At 44.1% G+C, this 15,857-nt stretch overlaps 1 protein-coding gene across 2 annotated transcripts in view; it reads left to right on the forward strand.

Moving 5' to 3' along the window:
* The window catches only part of HIBADH (3-hydroxyisobutyrate dehydrogenase), a 90,945-nt gene extending 89,869 nt beyond the window's left edge, over window positions 1-1,076 (forward strand). For both annotated transcript variants that reach the window (XM_054990745.1, XM_054990746.1), the window contains one exon: window positions 160-1,076. In XM_054990745.1, the coding sequence (XP_054846720.1) occupies window positions 160-318 (159 nt within the window). In that variant the 3' untranslated portion in view covers window positions 319-1,076. The remainder of the gene's footprint in view (window positions 1-159) is intronic.
* The last annotated feature ends 14,781 nt before the right edge of the window (window positions 1,077-15,857 follow it).

Consider the following 15,857-nt stretch of genomic DNA (forward strand, 5'->3'; position numbering starts at 1 on the left):
GTGTTACCTTTTTTATTAGTTGATTTATTGGCCCTTTGCACCACTATGATTTTCTGATAAGGCAACTCCTATATTTGGCTATAAGATAACAGCAACAACTTTTGAATATTTTTTACTTCTCTTTCTTTCCTCTTCCCCCATTTTTGTCTTAATTCTCAGGATCTTGGTTTGGCCCAGATATCTGCTACCAATACAAAGACACCAGTCCCTCTCGGATCCCTAGCCCATCAACTCTACAGGATGATGTGTGCCAAGGGGTACGCCCAGAAAGACTTCTCATCTGTGTTCCAGTTTTTACGAGAGGAAGAGAGCTTGTGAACCATTTTCTGACAATGGACATTATTAGAAACCAACTTCTCTTTGGGGCCTCAATGCTGTGATTACTCCAGAAATACACAGATGTAGTCCAAAGATCATGAATCATGATCTCACCCATACCTATTGCAGACTCCTGGATTTAACATTTATTGTTTGAAACAGCAGGTTGTGAGAGAGGATTTTTTTTAAAAAAAGTTTAACAATAATACATAACTGATATAAAAACAGATTTTAAACAAAATCCAGTCAATAGGATGCACAGAACATTTGCACATAAAACTAATGGCATAGTTCTCAACTGTACAGACAGAACTGTGATGAAAGGGGCTGATACTAAGCTTCCTACCTAACAAAATATTTCATCTTTAAAAAAAAGAAAGAAGATTCTTGTAATTAAGAATTTATCCGATAGATATTTTTTTAAGCTAGTATTGGCCTAATTATAAATCGTGGATTTCTCATGAGAGTATCAGTGGAAAGTTATGTTAAGAAATGTACGCAATTTATTGAAAGGCTGCTATGGTTTTAAATAGTAGACATAGTTAAAATAATACTTCTCTATGTGTGTATTTCTATCACTATACTAACCTAATTTTGTACATTTTTTGCTCTTTTCACATTTTCAAAATATTCATGTCTACTAACCTCACTTGATACACACTTTCTTTAGGCTACTACTGCATTATTATAAATTTAAATAAGTAACCTCTTTGCTTTGAAATCCAATAAAATTCAAAATGGCAAATGACCACTACAAATTGTGTATGTGTGCTTTTTAGTTTTATTGAATTCTGTGCATACAAAGAGTGCAGAGAAACAAGCACCTTTTTATAGACAAGTGTAAAGAGTGTAAAAGTTGTAAAAACTGGTGTATTCATTATACTTTTCCTACTTATTTTTATATATGATAATACACCATCATTAAAACACTATCATTAAAACTAATAACCATAATCCAGAGTACCAGAGTGTGCACACTAATCTTTTATCATCATTAACTTTTCCCCATATGCTTGCACATTGGAAGAGAAGAAAATGATATCGGAACTGGTTAATCACATACTTTGGAGTCAACTATCACTGTCTAAAACATAATGGGAATCCAATGTCCCCCTGCTGGAATTGTTATAGAAATCATGTATGAGCCATGATCTAGAACAGCTAGTAGCTCCCAATTGCTCCCCTCTGCATAGTGGATAGCAGGGGCAAAGTATGCCATACTTCCTCATCTACCGAATACAAATGGTTTACCTTGTCTATAATAGGTCCTATGCATGTACAATTTAATGCATGTAGGTGCCACTTGTTCCTGATTCATCTGTGAAATGGGCCTCCATATATAGGTTCAAACACCTGCCAGTTCAGCTTGTCAGTGGTAATCAAGCAGCCAATTAATCAATGGGCTGTTTGGCGTTTTGCACCCTCTTCATGTCACTTTTTAGGAACAGGCTACTTGCAGCCATCAGAGGCCAACTCCCAGCTAATGAAGGTTCGCATGGGAGCTGACTTTTGATCTCCTGATGGGGAAATTTTGCTCTGAGAGGATGGAATCAGGAGCTGATTCCAAGCTGATCATGGGGTTCATCTGGAACATGGGTTCTTCTGATCTCTCATCCTGGAAATTTTGCTACATCCCAGACTTGGTGAGATGCACCAAAACAGTGGTGGGAAGGTGATCAAAAGCTTAGCTGAGTTCCCTTCTCCACAGCCCAAGAGCACGATTTGCAGGAGGGGAAAAAACAAATAGTTTTATCTCATTTTTCCTGCAGCATAACCCAAGAGGTTGGGATGGGAAGAGAAGCAATCTCTCCCCTTTTGCAACTGGGAGATCAAAAACTGACTGCTTATGATCTTCACTGTGTAGTTGTTTTTCTGGAGGTGTGGAAGATGTTTATTAGAAGTCCTTTCCAAATTACCATCCATCAGCTGTGAATCAGCTTCTGATTCCTGTAGAAGCTTCCCTGTGTCCCAACATAAGAAGGCAGGATACAAGAAAGTGCTGGGAGATCAGAAATCAAGTTTCAGCTGATCCCCCTGGACTGATTTCTGACCCAACAGGCAGCTGCAAACTTGTTCAGCTGCTATTTGAGTTGCTTAATGCCAGCTGAAAATTTGTGATCAGCTCATAGTCTGATCATGAGGGTTTGTCGTCGTTCTCCTGCGCAGCCCCACATTTGGGACTGCGCTTGCGCAGGCCTGCTCCGGAGAGAGATTTCTTAGCTCTAAAGCTTTGGAGGGGCCGCTTCCGACCCCTTGCGCATGCACAGTGATTGGTGTGCAGAGACCCCTCATCCCTCAGTTCTCTTCGCCACCAGTGATAGAGGTCTTCTTTCTGCTCTGCTCTTTGTTTTAGATAGTTGTTAGTTGTTAGTTGATAGTTCTTAGTATAGTTGTAGTTTGTAGTTGTAAGTTTTCAAAGTTGTTTAGAACTGCTCAACAATGACGCAGAAGGCACTATTCAAAAAGTGTGCTCGATGCAACATGAAGATGACACAAACAGACGAACACTCCTTGTGTCTCTTATGTCTGGGTGAGTCCCATAATATTGCTGCTTGCCGTCATTGCTAGAGGTTTATGCCTAAAGGACGTAGCGATTGAGTGGCTCATCTCAAGGTGGCCCTTTGGGAGATGGTTTTGGCAGGATCCTCTAAGTCAGCAGCACAGTAATCCGCTACGTTGGACCGACCACCCATTCTGAGCCCCTGGTTTCGAAGATGACGCTGCCTGAGCCACCTAAGCAGTGCCTGGTTCCAAGTTCTTTGGACCCGACAGCTGAGGGAACCATTACGGAATGGGAAATGAAGAAGATGGGTTCATCTAAATGCTGTTCCCCCGACTTGAACACATCGGAACGAGCTGTCTCGGAGCCAGCCCCTAAAAAGGCAAAAGCAAAGAGGAAACACCTAAAGCAGCCTGCCTCTACCCCTTCTCATAAGGACAGGCACTGCTCAACTTCTTCGACTCCATACCTAATTATAGAGGAGGAGATATTTAGGGCTCCAACCACTCCATCCCCTCCACGTACTCCCGCCCTTCAGCAGAAGGAAGAGGGAGAGAGCTTTGGCAATGAGATTGAGCAGGTTTACTGCAGAACCAGCACTGAACCTGCTGCAGTTAGATCCAAGTGCCAGCGGGTTCCACTGTCAGAAGTGCCCAGGCCATCTGCACAGCAGCTCCCTCCTTTCCCTTGGGCCTCTCAGCCGGGTCCATCATCGTCCAACCCTTCGGTTCCAACTTATTTTTTGCTGGAAAAATCCCTTGATGCAGCATCATTACTTCATTCAGTTGAATTATTATATGTAAGAATTTTCAGGGATATTCCCATTTGTTATATATGATGCCATCATCTGTTTAGCACTTTTTAATATTCCAGTCCCGGATATCAATGGACTATTGACACAGATAACTTGACCATGTGGTGAAAATGAAGGAAAATAGTGTACACTTCTGGTGTTCCTATAAATTGCATTTATGCCAAACTCACAAATGGCCTTGTTGGAGCACCAGCTAATAACTTTCATAAACATAGGTGTGCCTAGTTTTTGTAATGAGGAGCCTTTGGGGTTGTATAGAGAATTAGTATTAGTATTAATAATACTAAGGTACAAAGTTCTGGAGACATGGGGTTGGATCCAAACAGTTTTTCTGCTGGTGAAAAAAGGAGGGGTCACCCCAAAAGGTTTTGCTGGGAATCCTGGGATTATTAAGGACAAAAGCCATGTGGGGTGGGGTCTGTATGAAGGAGAACTGGGAAAGATAAGAGTTAAATGGCTGGCTGGATCCAACCCATGTATTTGTTGAAGAGCAGATATAACATGTTAATGGTCTAACACATTTGCTGCTGGATGAAAAACAAGGTAGCAGCCATATGCACAACCCATGACTATCCATACACATAAATAAAATGTATTAGATTTCTTCTGGGGAATGTGTACGCTTCCTTCTATAACCATGAAGGCTTTTTAAAAAAAATCTGATCTGATTCAGAAATTAGCCATTCAAGCACAATTTGTTGATAAAATCGGCAATAAAATGAAAACCCTAGGAAAGTAGGTGTTTAACTATAGTGAGTGAGAGAACAGCTAGATCTGAATCCTACAAAAATATCCAAATTTATCATTTGACTTGTTCGATTTCCTGAACCAGGCACAGTAATTTAATTTAATTTCAGGCTGTAATCTGCATGTTTTTGTAAACGAATGAGTTTTCAATAGAAATCCTTTGTTGACAGAGATAAAAAGAATAAAACGGCTGTTCCCTATTCTCCTTAACTATGAGCTAGAGCCTTCTTTCTCTTTAGGGGTCAGAGGTAATAAGTTATGTCTGCTTGTTAAATGCTGAGGTTTGCTGAGCTTAAGTTTCCCAGGAAGGCTGGCTGTATGTGTAGTAGCTATATACTCTATTAGTCACCAGCCTTACCTTTGAGCTGGGAGTGAATGAGAATACATGATCATTATTTTATTCTGCATATAACATGCAAAATTAAGCTGATCACCAAAACAGATAGAGGTAGAATTATTACCAACTGGCTGAATTAAAGCAATCATTCAACAGTAAATTTGTTGTTTGTTTGTTTGTTTGTTTGTTTGTTTGTTTGTTTGTTTGTTTGTTTGTTTGTTTGTTTGTTTGTTTGTTTGTTTGTTTGTTTGTTTGTTTGTTTGTTGTGGTATTTATATACCTCACCTGTCTCCTGAGACAACCATCATCCAAAACTGGCATCTTCAATAAATCTCTATATATAGTGTCCTGACTGACTCATCAATGCCCAGCCCAAACCCCTGGACCTAGAAATGTGAAATTTGGGGAGAACATTCCCTTCGTGATACAGACACCCACTAAGAAGAGATTTTAAGAAATTTGCTCCCTAAAGGGGGGGGGGTAAAAAGGGGTAAAATGTGTTTTCCTATAGGGATACAGCTTCCCTGTGTGGCTGGCAGGCTGTTCCTCCCCTCCCTGCCAACTGCCAACTCAGCCACTCTTCCCTGAGGTTATTTGCATATGCGGCCTGATTGGTCAACACCCCAACATTCTAAACACTATGCAGTTGCTGTTGGGAGTCATTGAATGTCCTCTGAGGTAAAAATACACCTCCCAGTCTTCCCCTCTAGAGTTGCCAATCTCTCTGAGGAGCCAGGCTTTTCTGTGTGGCTGGCAGGCTCCTACCTGCTTGCACACACATACCGATTGGTCAGCTGTGGAACTCTGTGTTCTGAGGTAAAAATCAAGTAAAAGAGACTTCAGACAGTTAAAGAAAGACAGTACAAGACTCCTGAATAGGAATTTTATATAAAGGTCACTATAGCAATTGAGTTTTTAAATGTTCATGGGGAGATGGTGCCGACTTTTCTAGGGGCCATTTCAATGTGAACCTCTCACATGAACCTGCCAAAGTGCCCACCACACCATCCCTCCCTCAGTCCAACTCCACCTCACATCTCTTGCAGCCATCACCTCTTACTGCTTCCAAGAAGCCTTCTGGCAGACGTCATGCAAGATACACCGATGCGATGCTAAAAGGAGGAAGCAACTTAGAGATGCAGCAAAGAAATATGCACATCCTACTCCTGCAGTGCACCAAGCAGCTGTGGCCAAGTACCAGCAAGATCACCCCAAAGTGCACAGAGTGGCAGAGTCTCTATGAGCAAAGGAATCCTGGAAGACGAGTAGACAGGTGCTCACTTTCATGGAAGGTCAAGGTCACTCCGGCATGGCATATGATCCTTTGCTACCTTCAAGCTGCCTCTTAACTTCATCCATGCAGAAACACCCCTGTTCAGCATCTCAAAACAAAGCAACATGGCACAAGTGCTGTGAAACCGTAAGCTCTTTGTTTGGGATGAGAGCACCATGGCTCACAAGGTGTTTTGAGGCACTGAGCATAACCCTCAAAGATGTCAGAGGCAACGAGAGAGGAGTCACCATGCTGCTGGCTGGAGACATCTGGCAGACTCTCCTAGTAGTCCCAAGGGGAACTTGAGCTGACGAGGTTGTCATGTGTGTCAAGGTGTCATATCTGTAGCCCCTCAACAGAAAACTCTCACTAAGAAAGAACATGAGGGTCCATTTGAGAGGTGAGGTGTCTGCTGGGGAATTCTCTGAACTCCTACTAAAAATAGGGGACGGAGCATATCCTGAGTCCAAGGGAAAGGTGACCATCCCTGCAGGCCTGAGTACAGTAATGAGGACCCTAGCAGACCTAACAGCCACGATATACCCTGATATCGTCACTATAATGGAGAAGTCCATGGACTGTCTGTGCAAGCATGCCATTCTGACCCCCAAGAACGACAAGGCTGCCATCATTAATGAAACACAACTTAACTCCCTCGAAGGGGCAGAAATAGAGTACACATCTGTGAACTCAGTGGTGCAAATGGATGATGCAGTCCACTACCCTGTGGAGTTCCTCAACACGCTTAACCTTCCTGGCTTCCCAGCCCACAAGCTTCTCCTCAAAGTGGGGGCTCCAGTGATGCTGCTCCAGAACCGCAGCTCACCCAAAATCTGCAATGGCACCAGACTACGAGTGAAAGCCCTCCACAGGAACATCATCGAGGCCACATTGTTCACTGGCAGTGCTCAGGGGGAATCAGTGTTCATACCTTTCATACCATCAGATAACCTCTTCGAGTTCAAGAGACTGCAGTTTCCCCTCAAGGTCTGCTTTGCTATGACCATCAACAAGTCCCAGGGGCAGATACTGAAGGTGGCAGGAATTGACTTGAGGGAGGACTGCTTCTCACATGGGCAGTTCTATGTGGCCTGCTGCAGAGGGAGCTCACCCAGCAGCCTGGCGATCCTAGCACCTGAGAGGAAAACCACCAATGAGGGCTACAAAGAGGTCTTTCAGGAGAAAAAAAAGGTTGTATATATTTTTCTCTTTATTTCTTGCACTACAATCTTTTCCTTTTAAAATCTCTTCAATGAATGTTACATTTCAAAATTCACTTCATCAGTTTTCGGCATCAACATGCTTCGCTTTATTCAAACACCTTTGTGAAGCTCGGGTACTATGCTATTATACTTACAAAACTAACTAAAAAAAACAAACCACAAACCAAAAAATGTTACATACCCATAAGTATTATAACTGGATTTTAAAGTAGTTAAATGCCGTAGCAAAGCACGGGTATCAAGCTAGTCTATATATATGAAGACAAGTGTCCTGACTGACTCATCAATGCCCAGCCCAAAGCCTTGAACCTAGAAACATGAAATTTGAGAACATTCCTTTCATGATGTAAACACTCACTAAGAAGGGATTTTAATAAATTCGTCCCCTAATGGGGTAAAAAGGAGTAAAATGTTTTTCCCTGTGTGACTGGCAGACTGCTGCCTGCTTGCGCCTCCGCCCACTGCCGGCTCAGCCACTCTTCCCTGATTGGGCCAGTCTTTCAAGTTCATTTGCATATGTGGGCTGATTGGGGCTCACAGCATTGCACACCTCATCCCCCAGCAGGGACAGTTGGAACACAGAGGTCATTTGAATATGCGGCCTGATTGGTCCTCACCCCCCACATGCTATACAGTTCACTAGGGTTGCCAATCTCCCTGTGGGGCCTGGCTTTCCTGTGTGGCTGGCAGGCTCCTGCCTGCTTGCACCTCCCTCTCTGTGATTGGTCAGCTGTGGAACTCTGTTTTCTGAGGTAAAAGTCAGGTAAAGGAAACTGCAGACAGTTGAAGAAAGACAGTACAAGATTCCTGAATAGGGATAACATGTTTTGCTTTATTCAAACACCTTTGTGATGCTCAGGTACTATGCTATTATACTACAAAACCAACTTAAAAAAAAACCAAAATACCCATAAGTATTATAACTGGATTTAAAGTAGTTAAATGCTGTAGCGAAGCATGGGTATCAAGCTAGTACCATATAAAAATGACCATCTATTAAAACACACCATTAAAACTGATAAGCCAGAGCTCACATCTATAGCATTCAAGCTCCTCAATGAACTCTTTTCAAAAGCTCTGGTTTAGATCCTCATTGTAAGGTCCCAAGTGTAAGACCTTTAGACCTCACCCTTTAGAATTATTTGTTATCTTGATTACTATAATTGGTTATACTATTTTAGGATAGCCCAATGCAGACATCCATATCTTTTGCTATGCATGACGGAACACACATGAATACACATGATGCTGCCTTTTACTGAATCAGGCTATCAGTCCATCAAGGTCAATACTGTGTAATCAGATTGGCAGCAGCTCTCCAGGGCCTCATATCACCTACCTGCTGCCTGGTCCTTTCAACTGGAGATACCTGGGATTGAACCTGGGACCTTCTACATGCAAAGCGGAAGCGCTTAGACTGAGGCACAGCCACTCATACTGATCAGCTGTGGTTTCCAGTCAGAGCAGGCTTTTGCAGTCGGGAGTCTGAGCACCAGTTACTTCCCTTGTAGCGTCTTGCTTTCTCTATGATTGTGACAGCAGTCGTTTCCTTCTCTGTACACTCAGATTCCATGCATTGGATGCTGTGGTTTAAGCATGTAGGTGCAAATCCTGGGATTTATATATACAAGTACAAATTATGTAGGTTTTGCCAATTGCTAACACAAAACAAAAGTTCCACTCAGCAAAGGAGTTTCAGGCATATGAAGGGTAGTGAACAAGTAAGTTCATTTTTAGCAGAAAGCAATCCCTTAACACAGCCTTTGCCACTGCATTGCAGTTGTATCCACCCATGTATAAATCTGATGAGTTAAAGAATGGACTCTTCCTTCCTTGTAATCTTCCCCATAAGAAGAGTTCCCAGTATGATTTCCCTTCACATATCTGAAGAAGTGAGCTATGAGTCATGAAAGCTCATACTGAAATAAATATTAGATTTCATGGTGGTACTATACTTTTGTTTTATCAAAATAGCTAAGGCCTCTGTATTTGGCTTTTTATCCTCATGTTTTCTGTGCAGTCCCACAGAAGGAGCAGGCCAGCTGCGGATGTATCAAAGCTCCAAAAGGCGCGAGACACTCGCCTGGCCTATTCACGTGCTTTTTGAGTGAGCGCGACTATAAAAGGTGGGGCAAGCGAATCCCTCCCTCAGTTCTTCTTTAGCCGCCGCTGAAGAAGGACGTGCTTCAAGCTCCTCTTCGAATCCAAGCAAGAAGATAGAAAATGAGAAGAGGATGACTTTGAAGGCTGTTTTCAAGAAGTGTCTCAAGCGTGGTTCCAAGACGGCCCAATCCAATGGGCATGATAAATGCTTAATGTGCCTAGGAGAAGCACATTTGGAAACAATTTGGAAACAATTTGTTTGGAAACAATTCACGCCGAAAGCTAGAAATGAAAGTGCATTGTGCCTAACAGCAGCACTATGGGAGTCATCCATCCATGGAGTATTTGACTCCGAAGTCCTAAAGGCCATTAATAAAGGACTGCAGCACCCAGAATGGGCTTCTTTGGTACCTCCAGTTTCAGCTAAAAATACCAACAATAACAACCAGTTGGTTCCTTCTACTTCAGCTCCAAGCGCCGACAATATGAACTAGTCAGTTCATAAAGATTCTGGCCCATCTCAGAGTCAAGCCCCAAGTGACGCCTGACACAGGTTGGACACTTGTCAGCTTCCCTCAAGTTTTGATGGGAAATGTAGGCGTCCTGGTCTTGCAGCTGTAATGGAGAGCCAAACTGTAAAACCAGGACGCCTACATTTCCCATCAAAACTTGAGGGAAGCTGACAAGTGTCCAACCTGTGTCAGGCGTCACTTGTGGCTTGGCTCTCAGTCTTCATCTGAGCCACCATCAAAAAAGGACAAGCTGAAGTCAAAGCATACTGAAAAACGCCTGACTCCAAAGCTGCAGAAGAAAAAGCGGTCTTCAGCCTCAACTCCATCCGCCTCTGCAGCATCTAGCCTGCCTGCACTTCTGAGAACCCCCTCACCAATACCGAGACGTCAGAAGGCAAGATTCCAGATTTTTCAGACCTCAAAGTACCATTATCTCCGTTACTGCCTTCCCTAGTGCGTCCTGCACAGAAGGATGCTGCTTCCTCGGCTCCAACTGACACTGAGAGGTGTCTAGAGGTCATAGACATCCTCGGTTCCCTACCCTTATGAGTCTCCTTATCATTATTATGCCTATGGCATGGAAGGGCCTCTGGTCTTTACCTGCCACCTCACTACTATCCACACGATGATTACTACCAGGGCTCATTTTGGGTGGGAACGCGCCTGAACACTGTTCCGGTAGATCTGAAAAGAGATCACGTGGGTTTTGGCCCCACCCATGTAATTCCTTTTCCTCCCCGCTGCCCGTGTCTTTAACAGCAGGTGATGGCAGCGGCGGCAGCAGCAGCAGCACCACCACCACCACCCCATCACCACCTCCTGGATTCCCTGGTAGGAACCTGGGGGGGGCACACGGCCCACGTGGCCCATCCTCCCAGCCTGTAGGCCAGTCGAGGCGGTGGCATAACCTTTTCCTCATGCCTGCCACTTGTCCCAGCACAGGACTGGCAGCCGCGGCCTTCGCAAGTGGCACCCAGTCTCTTCTTCCCTACAAACCTTAGAGAGAGAGTGTGGGAGGGGTGGAGGAGAGAGAGAGAGTGAGTGGGGTGGGGTGGGAGAAAGAGTGTGTGTGTGGACTGGAGGGAGCGAGAGAGTGAGTGGGGGTGGTAGAGAGAGAAAGTGTGTGTGTGTGGACTGGAGGGAGTGAGAGAGAGAGAGTGGGGGATGGTGGTAGAGAGAGAGAGTGTGTGTGTGTGGACTGGAGGGAGAGAAAGAGAGAGGGGGTGGTATATATAGAGAAAAATCAATCCACAGATCATGAATACAAATATCCACAGATCTCGAATTCATTTCATCTGAGAGCCAAACTACAACTGACAACTTACACAGGTTGGACACTTGTCAGCTTCCCTCAAGTTTTGATGGGAAATGTAGGCGCCCTGGTTTTACAGCTTGGCTCTCCATTACAGCTGCAAGACCAGGATGCCTACATTTCCCATCAAAACTTGAGGGAAGCCTACTAGTGTCCAACCTGTGTAAGACGTCACTTGTAGTTTGGCTCTAAGGCTCAGCTCTACTGCTTCAGTTATCTGCCTAGCGTGCCGTTTTCCTTCTTGAGTTGCCCAGGAGATGCAGTTGAGGTCTGAACTGTGTTAGAAAGCTCTGTGCTGGCCTAGCAAGTGCACAAGGTGGCCACTTTGAGAGGATTGTATAGTTAAGTGACTTACAGTGCAATTTTAAGCAGAGTTACTGCAGTCTAAGCCCATTGACGGGACCTTTCCCTCAGTTTGATCTTTGTCACTGCAAGGACAGGGTTGTTCTTTAGTGTGTAGTACACTCTGTAGTGACTTTTTTCCTCTGAGGTTATTTTTTATTGTCATCTTTTGATTGTTATTGATATCTTTTGATTGTTATGTGTTGATTATCATCTTCCTGAAGGGCCCTAGGAATATATATCTGTATTCCTCTGGAGGGAGAAAAAGGGCACTCTGGAGGGAGATAAAGCCTCCTCCCAGTGATGTCAGGAAATGTGGCATATGCAAATTGGTTATGCCAATGACACACTTCTGGTGGTGTCAAGGGGTGTGGCATATGCTAATGAGTTATGCTAATAAATTCCTGCAGTTATTTTTCTATGAAATGACCCCTGCTACCATCCAAAACCTTGTTCTTCAATCTGGAAGACGAAACCACCCTCGGTTCCTCCAACAGTTCCCAAAGACACTGAGTCTGCAAAGCCAACACTTGATCCACCAATGCATCTCAATGATGGTTCTGACTTGGCATCCAAGCCACCACCTCCTGAATGTATCATAGAGGACTCTACTGTCTCTCCCACTGAGGACCTCCACCTTTACTCTGAACAATTAGTCAGAATGGCAAGGTTGTTGGAGATTGAGGTGACTCATTCAGCTCTGATTTCATCAGATCCAGTCTTCAAAGTTCTCCACTCTGAGGCAACAGGCCTGGTAGCTTTCCCAGTTATGCAGGGAAGGATAGATGTCACGAAAGACGTTTGGTCAACTCCAGCATCTGCGCCAGCGACCTCAAAGAAGTTAAATAACCCATATAGAACTAAGCAAGATGGGGCTGGGTTTCTGTTCAATCATCCTCCTGCTAACTCCATTGTTATGGAGACCCTAAAAAGTAAGGGCCTTCCATGAGGTGTGTGTCATTCTGCCCCCACAGATAAAGAGGGCAGAAAGCTTGATATTCTAGGGAGAAAGGTTTATGCCTCTTTGACCCTAAATTTCCATATTGGCAATTATGAAGCTATTATGGCCAGGTACCAACTGTTCCTGTGGGACAAAATTGGCCCTTACTTAAGTCTCATGCCTGTTGAGAAAAAATGCCTCGCAAAAATACTTCAAGGTGAGGCCCGTCGGCTCTCAAGACAACAAATTCTCACTGCAAGACACATTGGGGATAGGTCCACACAAGCTATGGTCTCAGTCATTGTGATTTGGAGGCATGTGTGGCTTAGAACCACCGCTTTAGCCCCACACCATCGGTTAAGGGTTGAAGATCTACCCTTCGAGGGAAATTATCTTTTTTTGTCTACAACTGACAATGCATTTAAGAAAATAAAGGATGATAAGGTGACTGCTAGGTCCCTAGGCATTACCCTGGTCATTCTTTACACAAGCACTAGTTCCTTGTCTTTCCATGTTTTACCTTTCTCTGTTATGTAGTTTTTAACAATTTACCCATGTTGTATTTCATATTGTAAACAGTTTTGTTAATAATTGAAATAAAAATAATTTTTAAAAAAACAAGCACCAGTTCCCTCCTAGACCCTATCCGCTCTACAACCCTAGATAAATAGGTTTCCGTCTCTCTCAACCCAACCAACATTTACCACAGAACCAGCAACATATTGCTTCCATGGTTCCATTCAACCAGCCCAGATGTAGGTATTACCGTCATAAGTCTAAGGTTGGTTCCAATTCCCCCAGAGAGCAGCCAGGCTTCATCAAACGGGGTTTGATGCCAAGCCATCTTTCCCCATCCCTCTTGGTCAATCCTTGCCCTTACAGGCATGGGAGAAAATTACCCAAGAGCTCTGGGTACTGTAAATAGTTCAGGAAGGTTACTCCCTAGAGTTTGAATCCATTTCTCCAAATGTTCCTCCCCAATCAAACCCTCCCTACCTCAAGCACTTTTGGTGAAGGAAGTACAGAGCCTACTACTGAAACGGGCCATAGAACCAGTTCTATCCTCCAGTTCCAATGGAATTTATTCCTGCTATTTCATGGTGGACAAAAAATCAGGGAGCTCCCGCCCTATCTTAGATCTCCATTTTATAAACAAGTTTGTTGTTCAGAAAAAGTTCAGGATGTTATCATTAAAAGATGTTTTACCTCTTTTGGAAAAACACAGTTAGTTACTGTAGATCTAAAGGACACATATTTCCATGTCTCAATACATGTTTCTTACAGAAAATACCTTTGGTTTCAATGCAGTTCCAAAAGATACCAATACAAGGTTCTTCCTTTCGGTTGCTCCTTTGCCCCTCGGGTGTTCACCAAGGTTATGGCAGTAGTGGTCAGCCACCTCAGGGAGAAGGGTTGCAACATATTTCCCTATCTGAATGACCGGCTTATCATAGGCCAATCCAGGGTATCTCATTACATCTCATTAGTACTGTCAACCCTCCAGTAATTGGGTCTAAGGATCAACTTGGAAAAGTCTTCCTTGGTTCGCAACAGAAGGTAATGTTCGTGGGAGCAGTGTTGGACTCCACACTAGCTCGGGTTTTTCCCACCAAGGAACATATAACTCAGTTCCGAGTTACTCTGAACAAGGTGCACTCTTTCAGACACCAAAGCAGAAGGGAAATCCAAAAACTGTTAGGTTTTATGGTCTCTCTGACATTGATAGTGATGTTTGCCAGGCTTCGGCTCTGGCCGTTGCAAAATTGGTTTGTCAGGATATTTTATCTGCACTACCAGAACTCATACAAGGGGTTCTTGGTTCCGAGGATTATTCACAAAATCCTGTCATGATGAAATGACAAACACAACCTAATGGTAGGGACCCTGTTTGGTTCCAGCCCCATTCACCTCTCCATCTACATGAACGCTTCCCTATCAGGGTGAGGGGCTTACTCTGGAGACAATCCAGTGAAGGGCCTTTGGTCTCAACATGAGTTAAAGTTTCACATCAACCTTCTGGAACTGAGGGTTATCCATTTTTCCCTAAAAACCTTCCTCCACCTTGTCAAGGGAAAGAATGTTCAGTTATGCACGGACAACACAACTGCCATGCATTATCTGAACAAGCAGAGGGGCACGGTCTCCCTGTCCCTCTCCCAGGAATCTGACCTGATTTGGTAATGGGCAATCCAACACCAGGTTTCCCTCACAGCCATCCACATTGCTGGGGAGGACAATACTCTGGCAGATGCCTTGAGTTGGTCCAAGGATGGGTCAATTATGAATGGTCCATCCATATAGAATCCCTTCAACCCTTGTTCAGAAACTGGGGGTTTCCAACTATAGACCTCTTTGCTACCACACTCAACAAAAGGTGGTACTGCTCTCGAGCAGGCAAGGAGGAGTCCTCCCTAGGAGACGCTTTCCAAATCTCCTGGTCAGGCAGTCCACTGTATGCTTTTCCTCCCATGACTTTCACTCAGCAAAATGATGAGGGAGAAGACATCAACAATTGTAATTGCCCCTTATTGGCCAAGACAGGCTTGGTTCTCCACCATGTCCAGAATGTCACAGGGAAGGACGAATCGGTTTCTGCTGTCTCCAACCCTTCTGCAGGACAACGTGGTTCTTTACCATGATATAGACACTCTGAAGCTGACAGCTTGGTTAGTGTCCCCTCCAGATTAGTTTTCTTCCCCAGTCAGAATCATAGTCTTACAGGTTAGAAAGCCACCTGAAACCAAGAGTCATATTCTGGGAAGTGGAGACGTTTCTCCCTTTGAGCACTTTAACAGGGCCTCGACTCCCTTGCCATCTGTCTTAGACTATCTGGTCCTGTTAAAGAACCAGGAACTCTCTAACTCCTCTGTGAAGGTCCATCTGGCAGCCATCTCGGCCTATCATGGGGAGGTGAACAGTAGGTCCCTCTTCTCCCAACCAGAATGCAAGTCTTTCATTAAAGGCTTGGCTAATGTTTATCATTTTGTGTGCAAACCCACTCCTCAGTGGAGCTTATCCTTGGTTCTAACAACTCTCATGCATAAGCCTTTCGAGCCATTAGCTACCTGTTCTCTCGAATTTCTGACAGCTAAGATGGCCTTCTTAGTGGCCATTACATCCGCCAGGAGGGTGAGTGAACTGCAAGCCCTGAGGTATGAGCCACCTTTCCTCAGAATGTTTGCAGACAAGGTGGTTCTCTGTCCCAGCCTCCAGGTCCTTCCTAAGGTGATCTCTGTTTTTCACCTCAACCAGGACATTACCAGTGTTTTGTCCTTCACTTTCTACTGAGGCTGACAGGCTCCTACACACATTGGAGTTCAAGCGTGCTCTATGTTTTTACCTGGACAAAACTCTTGCCTTCAGAAGGGACCCTAATCTGTTTCCTTCAAAGGAGCTAAAAAAGTACAGAAAATCACTTCTCAAACCATCTCCAACT

Source organism: Eublepharis macularius, chromosome 11 (assembly GCF_028583425.1).
Source record: "Eublepharis macularius isolate TG4126 chromosome 11, MPM_Emac_v1.0, whole genome shotgun sequence".
Classification (NCBI taxonomy): Eukaryota; Metazoa; Chordata; class Lepidosauria; order Squamata; family Eublepharidae; genus Eublepharis; species Eublepharis macularius.